General features: G+C 39.4%; 1 protein-coding gene across 1 annotated transcript in view; it reads left to right on the plus strand.

Annotated features, from left to right (window-relative positions):
* LOC120563894 (protein-methionine sulfoxide oxidase mical2b-like) overlaps positions 1-15288 on the plus strand; it is a 102290-nt gene that overhangs the window by 20697 nt on the left and 66305 nt on the right. The window contains exons 8-9 of the mRNA XM_039808392.1: positions 5585-5781; positions 14430-14524. Coding sequence (XP_039664326.1) covers positions 5585-5781; positions 14430-14524 — 292 coding nt within the window. The remainder of the gene's footprint in view (positions 1-5584; positions 5782-14429; positions 14525-15288) is intronic.

Here is a 15288-nt window from a genome sequence, read left to right on the forward strand (position 1 = left end):
TCTTGACGTTCCTCCGGGTAAGTTGATATTATTAGTACTTTGTCGTCAAATAAATGACATTTATATTTTCAGCGTCATTGTTGCAGTGCATTTGCAATTTGCTTTATGTTCTAGCGGTAGTGACAGTTTGCTACATTTTGGAGCATGTTTACAACGTTTACTTTCTTGTACAGCTTGAACAGCGATGCTAACTTAGCTTGTTAAAGTCAGCCCTGTAACATGGGCTTTGCCTCGTCTTTGTATGGAATTGGTCTGAAATATTATTAAGCGCTGCTTAAACTGTTAGTGGGCCCAGTTGTAAAACTAGTGAATATATTGGGTATCATATAAAACTGATCTAAGGAATGAATCGATGATGTTGCAAGTTAAACTATGAAGAATTTAAATTTAACATTTGCTTGAAATATTGTAACCATGTTTATTAGTACAGTAATTGCTGGGTTAAATACATGCTGCTTGTTGGATTCCCATAGGGTACAGATTTGATCATTGGCAAATTATCAAAAGATGTTTTATCAATATTAATAAAGTTTTGTTTAATCTTGTAGTCCTTTGACTTCCTGCCAGTTGTGAGGCGTTTCCCTTCTGGCTGGCACTTTCGCATAGAGGTGTGAATTAACCAGGCTTTGGGGTTTACATACAGGCCAAGATTCCTTTGTCTTGGCCACATGTTCCTTTGTCTCTGAGCACATGTGTGTCTTGTATCCAGAGGTCAGTTTTAATCTGAGGCCTTTTGGTTAAAATCAGATTTAACACCACTGATGGTTCCAACATGCTCCTTTATTCAAGATTACATTTATGTGCAGTCGTACACTGTGATAAAAAAAAAAATGATAGCCTAGTTTAATTTAACACTGAATCTGCCGTGTTTTACAGATTTGACTGACCACTGATGAGGTGTACTTGGACCCACCAGACTCTCCTCACAGTATGAGAAACCATCAGGAGGAACTTATTGCTCGACAAGGTGTCCTAATTCTCAACTGCTCAGTAACTAAAGTATCAACAGCTACTGTGAGGACTGTACTGTATTCATAGGCATTGATCAGGCTGTGTGAAAGGGACCCTTGTTTCAGTTTGAGATCTTCAAAGATCACTTTGAAGTTTTTATTCATCAGTTATTGTCATATTTATGCTGTGAAATGTTTTTCAAGCTGCATATTAGATTTAATACCCTTTCAAAATACTTTTGTTTTATTCATATTGTCACCTGTATAAAGTGCCACAATAAAGTTTAACTGTAAACTACTGTCACTATTACCTGTTTTAAAGGATTACATTTTTATAGTCAGGATGTTAAATGGACTTAGTGTTTGACCCTTCTACATGCATTTAATCAGATCATATCACCTGCAGATCACAGTGCAATTACAGTCTTTGTGAAAAAACATGTTATATAACACTTAATGTGCCTTACTACTAACCTTAATGACCAAATGACCAAACCCTGCTTAGAAATAAAGCACTTTATTCATAGTCAATGAAATGGAAATATAAAGTGTGTATACATAATGCACAGAGTAGCAGATGTTAACTGTCCAAATCTTAAGGGTTTCTTTTCTACTGAAGATGTGTCAGCTGGTAATGTAGGCTCTCAACTTTCCACCTATAATCCATGTTGAACTTGCAAAAACTACAATCAAATCTGAGATTTCTCAACCACAATCGGGTGAAAGAGACAAATTTAGCCATCTAGCTCCATAGACTGCCATTCATTTTGTACTCACCCGCGATCACCCCCAGTGGAACTCTGGTGGAACTGCAACCAAATTCGGTACAATGGGCTTAATAGGGAGTGAACAGGCTCTCTGTAAACGGGCTCTGATTCTGCCAACAGTCTCTGAAACATTTGACAAGGCTTCTTCATAGTCTTCATGTAGTTTAACAGCGGTTGGCATATAAGTGTTGCATTACCGCCATCTACTGGGATCGTCGCTTGAGACACAAATTGTGACAACGGCGTGGAAAAACATTCTCAAAAGTACCCACACAAATAGATTTACAAATATATTTACATTGAAAAATACTATGTTCATTTACAAATGCTCTGCATTCATTTGTGAATTGTTTGCAGATACAAATCGCTCTGCATACATTTCTACACAAATTAGAGGCATAGATACAACACAGATTTACGGATACGAATCACTCTGCATTCACTTGTGCATTGTGTTTTACAAGTTGCAAATACTTATGAAACTGTGTTTTAGCACCATAGAAAAGGAAAGTGTAAGAGCGTTTCACGTTAACGCCTTTCTCTCTGGAGGCTGCTGTGTCCAAGCCGAGACGCAGAGCATTATGGAGCCAGGACAGTGACAGTAACCTGTAGTATTGAAAATAAAAATTGGCATTGAAACAACAAATATTGGAACTGAAAAATTTTGAACTGAAATATAAAACACAAACATCAAAAAGTAATAATCTCACAATGCTATTATTTTATTTCACTTTGACATATTTTTGCATTATGATAGGTCTTTCAATGCCAATCTACATTTTTTCTTGATGTCTGACTTTTTTCAGTGACAGTTTTTTTTTTTACGCTGTCAGGATTTTTACAATGTCACTGGTTTTCAGTTTCAACTTTCTGTCACTGTTTTGGCGTAGGGAGGAGGGGCCTGAGGGGAGGGACAAAGGGGCGTGGTTTACAGGTAATTTGCATAGGCTACTGGGAGAGACCGCAGCTCCACAGGCATCCTCACAGATTACCCATATCTGCAATGGCTTCCACAAGTTCACCTGGAACCTCCAAATCTCAAGTAAGTCTGTTTATTTCTGCCATTTCTTTTCACGTAGAAGCAGGCTGGTTTAGTGTTAACTTTAAATGTAGGCCTAAGCTGTGGCAGAGGCTAGAACTGTTCTCTTAATACATCCATGCTTAGCACACGTCAGCTAACTTGTGGCTAATTGTAGCTAAGTCTCCCGCCAGGGATGTCAATCTATCTTCTATAATCTAGTATTTATAATAACAGTAATTCCTGTCCTTTAGGAGTCCTAAGGCCAGTGTTACTGCTGGTGCACGAGGCTTGACTCGCTTGCATCTCTCATTAGCTCCGTCATGGATGTCTTAAGAGAACGAGCTCCGCTCTCTCTACCTGCCGCCTGGCACGGAACGCCCCTCCCCCATAACTATCCTCCAATCACAAGTATAGCTGCTGACTGACAGGTTTCTAGGCAAATCACACAGGCAGAACGCGTTTACTGACATCTCCAACTGGGAAAACAGTTACTGAAAAACTGCCTTAGCTGAACATAAGTTAACATTATCATGTAAACAGTCCAGTACAATATTTTATAACTGTTAAACTGATATTATCGGTTAAAGGTTTACTTGGACATACATGTTTAAACTTGCCTGTAAACAAAAACTAGTATGTCTGTGGTATTTCTGGCTTAAAGGCATAACCTTTACATTTCTCATCTGATTTCACTAAGTTGTGTATAATTACAGGCACCTTCGACTGGGAGGCAGCTTACGGAGAGACTGCTGAGAAGGCTTCAGGAAGTTCTGCAACGTCCAGCCTGTGGATTTTGACTATTTACACTTACACTGTTTTTAGTCATGAAATGGGACTTGTACCCTTCGCATAGGCCAGTACACATTAACCCCCTCATATGCATTATCATTGCATTTACTGTAATTTGTTAAGAAATATAGAGTCAAATTCTTACTTGAATATATTTATTTGTTATTCACTGAAAAGGTACAGATTTAACTGTTTTGCTGGAGCCCATACTGTAAAATGCATGTCATTTCAAAAATTGTTAAGGATTAAAATCAGTACTACATATAAAGTAGTAGTGGTATTTGTCATTTTAAAATAACAAAAAAAAATTTTTTTTTTTTTTTTTTTTTTTTTTTTTTTTTAAAAAAAAAAAATTTTTTTGCCCCACTCTGTGCGCCTCAGAGGGCACTGGATGGGTGGTAAAAGTACTCCACTGGCAGACTCTTCTGTCACGGTCCCTCCAAGAAAAGATCTTGTATATCCTGTAATTGACAAGTAATGTTAAAAGACTGCAGTTGCTTTTAGAATACTTCACAAAACAATTACACTTTTTGTAAATAAAATGCACACTTTAGGTGTGCATTTAATTTGTTATGCACATATGGCCATAATAAGCATCCAAAACAAAATTGAAAAAAAAGGTTTAATTGAACATTTTGAAGCTGCACAGGGTCCTGGACAAGTCTGGTAGTGTCAAGGTCCCTCTGGAGGCGTGGTACAAACAGACGGTTATACAGTCTATCGGTACAAATATATAGTGGGTACAAAATAAATGCAGACTGTTGGAGGGATTTAGCAGGCGACCCTCTTAAAGACTGACACATCAGTGCACTATTAATATCACTTTAAACCCCCAAGTGGGCTAGCTGATGTGGTATTAGCTAGCGTTAGCGCTTGTTCAACGGGAGACTTAGCTACAATTAGCCACAAGTTAGCTGACGTGTGCTAAGCATGGATGTATTAAGAGAACAGTTCTAACCTCTGCCACAGCTTAGGCCTACATTTAAAGTTAACACTAAACCAGCCTGCTTCTACGTGAAAAGAAATGGCAGAAATAAACAGACTTACTTGAGATTTGGAGGTTCCAGGTGAACTTGTGGAAGCCATTGCAGATATGGGTAATCTGTGAGGATGCCTGTGGAGCTGCGGTTCTCCCAGTAGCCTATGCAAATTACCTGTAAACCACCCCCTTTGTCCCTCCCCTCAGGCCCCTCCTCCCTACGCCAAAACAGTGACAGAAAGTTGAAACTGAAAACAGTGACATTGTAAAAATCCTGACAGCGTAAAAAAAAAAACTGTCACTGAAAAAAGTCAGACATCAAGAAAAAATGTAGATTGGCATTGAAAAACCTATCATAATGCAAAAAATATGTCAAAGTGAAATAAAATAATAGCATTGTGAGATTATTACTTTTTGATGTTTGTGTTTTATATTTCAGTTCAAAATTTTTCAGTTCCAATATTTGTTGTTTCAATGCCAATTTTTATTTTCAATACCACAGGTTACTGTCACTGTCCTGGCTCCATAGAGCATGACCTTACTGCATGCTGATACATTACTAGTCGAGAGAGAGAGAGAGAGAGAGAGAGAGAGAGAGAGAGAATCCAGTCTGCTCAAAGTGATGGTCTTTTTCACAGAACCATATTGCACAACGCTACAGAACAGACCAACTCTTCTGTAGATTTTTTTCTATTTCCTTATTCCTCTTAACTGTAAATCATATATTGTATTTTTCCTGTTTACGTATATCTTCCAGAACATTGTGTGAATTCCTGAGGCATACAAACGTGTAATGCATTTCCTCACCACGTAACATTTGCAAGGCCTATGGTGCATTTTTATGTTACTGTTACCAACCATCAATAATTCTGCATGGCATTGTTTTATCTTTAACTCTTCTCCATCACTTAATGAATGAAAAAAACACTAGATCATAAAAATGAGATAAAGCAGTATCCCCTTTTCATAATCTCAACTCACCATCTTTCTCTCTTGCCAGCGCTAGAAATAACATGTTTGTTTCAAGAAACAATATAAACTCACACACTAACTTCCCCTCACTATTGTTTTTCCTCAGTGACTATGACTCTCTTAACGAGGAGGACATGGCGAGGAACAACCAGTTGGCGTTTGACTTGGCCGAGCAAGAGTTTGGCATCCAGCCAGTGACAAGAGGGAACGAGATGGCTGCAGAGGCTGAACCAGACAAGCTGCTGATGGTTCTCTACCTCTCTAAATTCTACGAGGCCTTCTGGAACTCCCCAGAAAACAACGGTCAGGCTCCTTCCCACTTCTGTCACAGAAAATCAAAACATGCTGATCAACTTATTTGAACCCTTAAGCATATACCATATACTGAGTGTTATAATGTAAAAATAAGGGATTAAGTAAGGAGTTAAACTCTAGTATAAATGATATTTAAAGTCAAAAACTAAATCTAAAGTAAATGTAAATATATATGGGAGGGTGATGGTAATAGGGAGAAGTAATAATCATTGTGGAATAGAATAATAGCTACATAGTTTTATTGAAGTTTAAATTTTTCAATAGTAAAAGGCAAACATTTAGAAAAGTTTTATTGTTAAAAAGGTCAGTCTAGGTAATGGTAATCTTCTGCTGGCACTCGAGTGAGCTAGAGTTGCATATTACACAACCGTGGTAAGGTTATTTCCTGCCAGAGCCATGACTGGTATGAGTGCTATGTCTGCTTAACTCTGAAGGCCCTCAGCTGGTCACACCGCTGCTGTAAGCTCCAGCTTCAGCCACGTTTCACTTCTAGTGCTTTAATGTTAATGTCCTGCAGCTGACTGTTGTGCCCCACACTGCTTTCACCATGGAGGAATCCACACCTCTGAAAGGCTGGGGAAATAATACTGTATACCTTCAGTGATCCATTTTCACAGTTAATTTGCTGAGAATTTACTTGCAGACATTTTAGGAGCTTAAAGAGGAAAACCACCTAAATTAAGAATTCCAATACGTTATTTCTATGGCCTACGAAAGTTCAATCAATATTTGTGTATAACAGAGCTACTTTCGCCAGAAACCAGAGAAGTAAGTCTCAAACTTGTGATTTCATCAAGTTATATTCATTAAGCTGTCCCATAGACAATAGGAGACCCAATTACCCACCAATATGGACCCACAGATGTTTGTTTTCGTTTTCAAACCAATTGAGCTTTATGCAATTGCTATTGTTCTTAGTTCTGAAACAGAAAATGTACTTCTATCCAGTACAGGCCAAAAGTTTGGACACACCTTCTCATTCAATGAGTTTCCTTTATTTTCATGACTATTTACATTGTAGATTCTCACTGAAGGCATCAAAACTATGAATGAACACATGTGGAATTATGTACTTAACAAAAAAGTGTGAAATAACTGAAAACATGTCTTATATTTTAGATTCCTCAAAGTAGCCACCCTTTGCTCTGATTACTGCTTTGCACACTCTTGGCATTCTCTTGACGAGCTTCAAGAGGTAGTCACCTGAAATGGTTTTCCAACAGTCTTTAAGGAGTTCCCAGAGATGCTTAGCACTTGTTGGCCCTTTTGCCTTCACTCTGCGGTCCAGCTCACACCAAACCATCTCGATTGGGTTCAGGTCCGGTGACTGTGGAGGCCAGGTGATCTGGCGCAGCACTCAATCACTCTCCTTCTTGGTCAAATAGCCCTTACACAGCCTGGAGGTGTGTTTTGGGTCATTGTCCTGTTGAAAAATAAATGATGGTCCAACTAAACGCAAACCGGATGGGATGGCATGTCGCTGCAGGATGCTGTGGTAGCCATGCTGGTTCAGTATGCCTTCAATTTTGAATAAATCCCCAACAGTGTCCCCACACCGTCACACCTCCTCCTCCATGCTTCACTGTGGGAACCAGGCATGTAGAATCCATCCGTTCACCTTTTCTGCGTTGCACAAAGACACGGCGGTTGGAACCAAAGATCTCAAATTTGGACACATCAGACCAAAGCACAGATTTCTGCTGGTCTAATGTCCATTCCTTGTGTTTCTTGGCCCAAACAAATCTCTTCTGCTTGTTGCCTAGTTGCCTAGCAGTGGTTTCCTAGCAGCTATTTGACCATGAAGGCCTGATTCGCACAGTCTCCTTTAACAGTTGTTCTAGAGATGCGTCTGCTGCTAGAACTCTGTGTGGTATTCATCTGGTCTCTAATCTGAGCTGCTGTTAACCTGTGATTTCTGAGGCTGGTGACTCTGATGAAATTATCCTCAGCAGCCAGGGCTGAACTGGGACAAAAAAATCGGCCCTGGCATTTCTGGCCCAGGCGGCCCACACCCACCTTGGTGGTGATTGGTCAGACATATTCCCTGCAGACAGTCCTCTTAAAATATGCGTGCATTCTATTATATGAGTTGCCTAGTGTTCAGCATTCATGTGATAGTTTTGGATCCTTCAAGAGGGGTCTCAAGATTTATCTGTTGATCTTACACTTAAATAATTAATTAATTCTTAGAGTTGAGATTTGTATATTTATGGTATTTTTATATTTTTATGTTTTTTATTATTGATATTTGATATTATATGGCCACTATTGTTATTCCTATTTTGCTTAATATTGGCTTAGCAACTTTAAATTAAATTTTAACTATTGCAAGATTCATATTTTGTCGCTTTGGCCAACAGTGTCTGCTAAATACAATAACCATAACCCTTCCCAAAAGCTACAATAAAGCTGAGAGTAGTATATGCCCTGGAAAAGAGCACCAATACAAGAGAAGCTAATTAAGCCATTCAAGGAACACTGATGCTTGTATCACCACTGATTTTATAGATCACACAGACTTTACAGCTACCCAACAGGCTAACCGCTAGCATTTTCAATGTAAGCTTAAACAGATAGGTTACCTGACAACCACTAACTTTAATGTTACAGACAAACTGCTTGTTGTCATTATGATGTGACACATGCACACACACACACAGCCACAGCCAGCCTCCCTCCCTTCCTGAGAGTCCCTGTTAATTTGCCTACTCCTTACCACATCGTCATCTACTCTCTCTTCCATCTTTTCCTCACTCGCTCCCATGGCCCTATCATGGTCACTTGCCTCCTCCTCGCAGCTTCTAGTGGGTGGCAGTAGCTCAGTCTGTAGGTCTGTAGTCCTACAGACTGAGCAACTCCATCGGACCAAAGTATGATGGTGGACTGGTAGCTGGAGAGGTGCCAGTTCACCTTATGGGCACTGCCAAGGTGCCCTTGAGCAAGGCACCGAACTCCCAACTGCTCAGAGCGCCTTTCCATGGGCAGCTCCCTCACTCTGACATCTCTCCATTAGTACATGTATAGGTTCTGAGCATGTGTGTGTAATTCAGACCTGTGTGTAATAACAACAGAGTGAAAACATTGGAATTTCCTCTTGCGGGATTAATAAAGTATAAATTATTATTATTATTCACTGTCATGATGCTGTTTCTGCTTCTCTGTATAGCCAGCCACCTCTGCCACCTCCTCCTTGGCTTCAGGTAATGCTGATGTTGAAGCAGCTACTACAGCCCCAAACATGTCTGAAATGTTTGAGAAATCCGCCTGTAGATTCTTAATCTTTTTCTCCTGTAATTTCTCTGCACCTCCCCTGCACTTTAGTGGTCGTTTGTCCATTTTAACGTGGATGCTAAACTTCCAGCATAACTATTACAGCTTGTGTCTCAGGGCCGGGAGGCGTGGCCATAGTGGGATTCGTCAATTTGCGGCCCGGAGTGGGGAAGGGGGTTCCTGGATTTGATTGGGTCAGGCCAGTGCCAATAAAGAAAATTGACCAATGGGCCGCTGTGAATTCTTTATGGGCCGGCCGGCCAAAAAATAAAAAAAAGGCCTATTTATATTGGCGATTCGGCCCACCGGGAAAATGCCCGGTATGCCAGATGGCCAGTCCAGCCCTGTCAGCAGCAGAGGTGACTCTTGGTCTTCCTTCCCTGGGGCTGTCCTCATGTGAGCCAGTTTAGTTGTAGCACTTGAAGGTTTTTGCGTCTGCACTTGGGGACACATTGAAAGTTTTCGCAATTTTCCGGACTGACTGACCTTCATTTGTTAAAGTAATGATGGCCACTCGTTTCTCTTTACTTAGCTGATTGGTTCTTGCCATAATATGATTTCTAACAGTTGTCCAATAGGGCTGTCGGCTGTGTATCAACCTGACTTCTGCACAACACAACTGATGGTCCGAACCAGAAAAAAATTCCACTAATTAACCCTGACAAGGCACACCTGTGAAGTGAAAACCATTTCAGGTGACTACCTCATGAAGCTCATTGAGAGAACACCAAGGGTTTGCAGCGCTATCAAAAAAGCAAAGGGTGGCTACTTTGAGGAATCTAAAATATAAGACAGGTTTTCAGTTATTTCACACTTTTTTGTTAAGTACATAATTCCATATGTGTTCATTCATAGTTTGGATGCCTTCAGTGAGAATCTACAATGTAAGTAGTCATGAAAATAAAGAAAACTCATTGAATGAGAAGGTGTGTCCAAACTTTTGGCCTGTACTGTACTTAGAACATTAGTGTGTGTGTTTACATGAACATGAATAACCCTTTTATGATCTGGTTATTGCGGTATCCCGTTTATCCCATTTTCAGAAACCTGGATAAGCCCTTATCCTGTTTATGAGAAACCCAAATATAGGGTTGGGCAATATATTGATATTATATCGATATAGGAGGCTAGATATCCTAAATTTGGGATATTGTAACATTGATGTGAAATGACACAAGTGTTGTCTTTTCCTGGTATTAAAGGCTACATTACAGTAAAGTGATGTAATTTTCTGAACTTACCAGACGGTTCTAGCTGTTCTATTCTTTGCCTTTACCCACTTATTCATTATATCCACATTATTAATAAATATTTTGTGAAAGCACCAATTGTCAACCCTACGTTATCGCCACAATATCGCTATCGAGGTATTCGGTCAAAAATATTGTAAAATTAGACTTTCTTCATTTTGCTCAGCTCTACCCGAATGTGCTACCTGGACTACTCCAAAAGACACCGAGATGCTGTTGCATGTACAGTATACACCTTATCTCAGAATTACAAACAATGGTGGCAGTGATATGTCCTACTTCTGGGGAGATGAAGAAACATAGCAAAAACATAGCAAACCGCTGTTGGCGATCGGAACGAAGAAGAAATTAGCATTAACGTTGTGAAGTTTTAGTAAATGATGAGTGTACAGTGATTAATATTGTTTTTGTAAACACGGCGCCTGCGAAAATGCACTTATCAGTAACTGGGTTACTAGTATTTATCATGTATATGGGGAGAATGAATAACCCGATTTCTTTGCCCTCATGTAAACCCCATATCCCAAATATGATCCTAACCGGGACAAGCCTCATAAAAGGGTTATACATGTCCTTGTATTTATGTTATTTGTGTACTCAGTATTATCTATAACACTTTTCCCAACTCATTGTCTAAGGAACAACTTCCGATATTATACTTGATGACATCACAAATTTGAGTTTTAGCACTCTAGTTTTTGGACTTTAGAGGGAGTTGTTCATGTTTACTCATATTTTTGACTTTTTTTTTATTTCATAGGAATAACATGATTAACAAATTTGAAAATGGATGTAGTTCCCCTATGGTTTGGCTATATTTAGTCAGTAATGATGTCTACATTGTGTTATTGTACTATAGTGGCCTTTGGTGATGTAAGTTGTTCTGCAAAGTTGCATCAGTGAATTTTGGTCAATTACTGATTATTAGGGCCCGAGCACGAAAGTGCGAAGGAACCTATTGTTTTTCGTCAGATTATTTTTCCGAGTCCATCGTCGCATTTTTGAGGGGGTTAGCATGCACAAAAACTCACAACAATTTGCAAACATGTCACAACTGGTGAAAATTGCAAAGATTCAAAATAATTACTCATATGCACCACTAGGTGGCGCTATTGCAGAAAACCCGCGTTTGGCCCTATAACTCCCAAGCCGTACATCGCACATTCAAAAACCATATATCTTCGCATTCCCTGGATCCAGCTGAATCTCCTGATATAGGCCACGCCCATTTCCGCCTAGACTTTTATGCGTGAAAAATGGCGATTTATTGAAAACCTACTTTGCCAAACTCCTCCTAGACCGTGCGACCGATCTGCATGAAACTTGGCAGGTAGCATCTCTAAACGGACCTGACAAAAAGTTAAAAATAAAAATAAAAATTGCACATATTACGTACAAACAAATGTGTGTAGCTAAGTATGAAAACACCAACTTTGCCATATCTCAACCAAAATAATTGCTATTAACGCAAAACTTAAGATTCTTGTTTGCCATGACCCTCTGGAGGTGCCCCACACATTTTACGAACATTGGCCACTAGGGGGCACTACAAGTACATAAAGTTTATACCTCATGAACTGCTCATCCGATTTTTACAAAATTTGATGGGTACCATCTAGGGCCACTCATGAGGCCACCCCTATAGTAAGGTACGGACTGGTCAAAGTGGGCGTGGCCTATGTGACCCTGATTGGTTTTAGCCCTTGGGCACATTTTTGACAGCCTCAATATATACGAAAACTCACAAAAATTGGCGCCCACATAAACACCTGGGGGCTTTGCGAGACTGTACAGCGATTTGGCCCATACCTGTAAGCGGGCTCCATAGCGCCCCCTAATGCGTAAGAGGCCTTAACCTGGACATAGTTGCTCCGATCTTCACCAGATTTAATACCCATATTGCTCTAATCATTGCAGACATATTTCCCATTTACATTCATTAGCTCCGCCCAACCGGAAGGCGGCCATTTTTAATTATGCATTTTTCAGGTGTTTTTCATTCTTTCGAACTCGTCCTAGGCCGTGACTTCAATCTTCTTGAATCTTTGCAGGAAGTATCTGTTGACCCTAATAATGAAAAGTTATCCAGAGAATTTTGATAGTTGAAAAAATGCGGAAGTTATAGCAACTTACTGTCTAAACAGGAAGTTGCGTTATCTTGACAATTATTCCGATTGCCCCGAAACTTGACAAGGATGTTCCTCCAAAGTTGGCTGCAATCGGCCATTAGATGGCGCTGTTTTAATTTTTTTTATTTAATCATCAAAATATTGACATTTGGGAAGCCTACTTTGTCTAACTACTCCTGGGACGTGAGTCCGATCGGCACGAAAACTTGCATATACCCTCAGAGGACCCTCGTGACAAAAAGTTATCAAAAGAATATTGATAGCTAAAACAATGCGCAAGTTATGGAGGACCAACTTCCTGTAGGTGGGAGTGGAAACAGGAATGGTTATATCTTGCCAACGGCTATTCCAATGGACACAAAACTTAAAGTTGTTCCTCATGTGCCAATGAGGCTGTTTGCCAAATATGTCATCAATTGGCCTTTAGATGGCGCTGTTTAATTTTCTTTTAATTAATTAGCTAATTTGCTTTGAGTGAAACCTACTTTTTTTAACTCCTCCTAGAGCATGAGTCCCATCTGCACAAAAATGTGCATGTAGACTCGGTGGACCCTCATGACAAAAATATATCAAAAGAATTTTGATAGCTAACACAATGCGCAAGTTACAGAGGACCAACTTCCTGTAGGGGGCTGTCGAAACAGGAAGTTGCGTATCTTAACAAGATTTATTCCCGATTGACACCAAATATGAGAAAGTTGTTCCGTATAGGGGTTTGAGCATCCAAGCCAAATTTATAGTGCATCGGCCATTAGATGGCGCTGTTAGAATTTTTTTTATTAATTATTCACATCGCGATATATGGGAAACATACTTTGTCTAACTTCTCCTGGGCCGTGAGTCCAATCTGCACGAAAACTTGGATATAACTCGGTTGACTAAAAGTTATCAAAAGAATTTTGATAGCTAACACAATGCGCAAGTTATGGAGGAACAACTTCCTGTAGGTGGGTGTGGAAACATGAACGGTTCTATCTTGGCAAAAGTTTTGCGATTTACATGAAACTTAGAATGTGTGGTCTACATGTGATGTTGCATTTGCCAGTACCCCCCGGGGCAAGAAGCGAGGGCCCGTCATCGCTGCTTGCAGCTTTAATTATTATTATTATTATTTGATTTTCTCCTGATTGTATAACTATTTATGTCTATAGTTCTCATGCTGACTCAGTTCAGATTCATATTAGTGTTGTTGGATTATGTTGAAAGTTGTTTGTGTGCAAACAAATCAGGTATTTGGACATTTAAAGCCCCTTTGTGTCCTTTTTGTTAATGTCATTATTGCATCTCAAAATTATTCTGAAGACGAAAGCTTTTGGTTTTAGGAAATGTGAAAATGGGTGTCTCTGTTATATACCACCACGAGGATTTGACACCGTTACTGTGCATTTATGTATCTTAAATGAGTTTTTCAGGATCTATGATCAATGCTTTTTGGCGATTAGAGTTTCAGTGGTGGACTTGGTGACAGCTGATAGAGGTGACAAATCAGCTGTGGAAGAAAAATGCATGTTATGCTTGTAATATTTCAGAGGAGAAAAAAGTGTGCCTCTTGTCAAGTCTCTTGTCTTGATCCTGTGAGGCTGATACATGGCATAGCATATATCTAGTGTGTGATATATTTTGATGGTAAACAGTAGGACTTTTAACAAGAGGTGTACATCAAAAACAGTGAAAATGTGAGTACAAGCACCACATAAACCTAAAAATACACCTTCTAAACAGTTTTTCCAGCAAGTTGTTTCATTTCTAAATCTCAATAATGTCAATAATTAAGCTATCATGACATTTTGGCAATGTGTTTTATTCCCCCCTGCTGCAAGCATGTCCTCGATTGTTTTAAAATGGGAAACCTTGGGCTTTAATTTCACAGGGATCCTACTGAACAACTTTTCAGTGTTCTGTATCTTCATGTGATATTAAATAGTTTGAAGTTCTGAAAATGAATAAATAAGCTTTATATGATTGTATAATGATGTTTGTATTCCAGGTTCGAGAGAACCACATGAGATTGGTGAAGGATATCTAGCTAAAAGCAACCACAAACTGCTGAACCTGCCTCAGCTCAAGAAGAGGATACCCAGGGTAAAGGCACATTTTTCAATTCTTCTCTCTCTCTCATTTATTTGATGCTTCCATTGAGGATTAAAGGATCAATCTCTTCCTACCTTCCTCAAGACCCTTTTCATTTATCCACAGTACACTATTCAGTCATTGAAATCTTGATTAGAATAAGCTAAACCTAACAGAAATCAAGGTATTGTTTGTAATAAACAGTGTTGGGCAAGTTCCTTCCAAAATGTAATACATAATAGATTACTAGTTACTGTGTCTCATTTACAGTCTCATCTTTATCAAATTTAATACATCATTATTCATCATTATTACATATTTTGTATTATCAATCTGAATCTGCAAAGTAAGCTATAAAATAAATAGTGAAGTAAAACATAGGCTACAATAGACCTACTTGACTCCGAATTGTAGTGGAGTAGAAGTATGAAGTAGGAGAAGTTGAAACTACTCCATTTAAGGTACTTTACAATTGTATTGTAGTATGGTATAGTTACTTTCCACCGCTGATAAAATGTTATGATATTAATGTAGCAAGCCTAAAAGTTAATTCCCGACATGTTATCTGTCAGTTGCTCGGAAACTCTGCTCTTCGCGCCGACGTACAGTCACCTGTTGGGACACAGATGTTGTCCGTACCGTCTCTGGTTCTGGCTCTGAGCACAGGAACAGAGACAGGACAGCACCTCGCTTCAACGCAGCGTAATAACTCCTGAAAATCATGGGAGTATGCCTATGCCCCTCGCAAATGTATCCGTTTCTACAGTGAACTCAAC

The sequence above is a fragment of the Perca fluviatilis genome, chromosome 8 (genome assembly GCF_010015445.1).
Source record: "Perca fluviatilis chromosome 8, GENO_Pfluv_1.0, whole genome shotgun sequence".
NCBI lineage: Eukaryota > Metazoa > Chordata > Actinopteri > Perciformes > Percidae > Perca > Perca fluviatilis.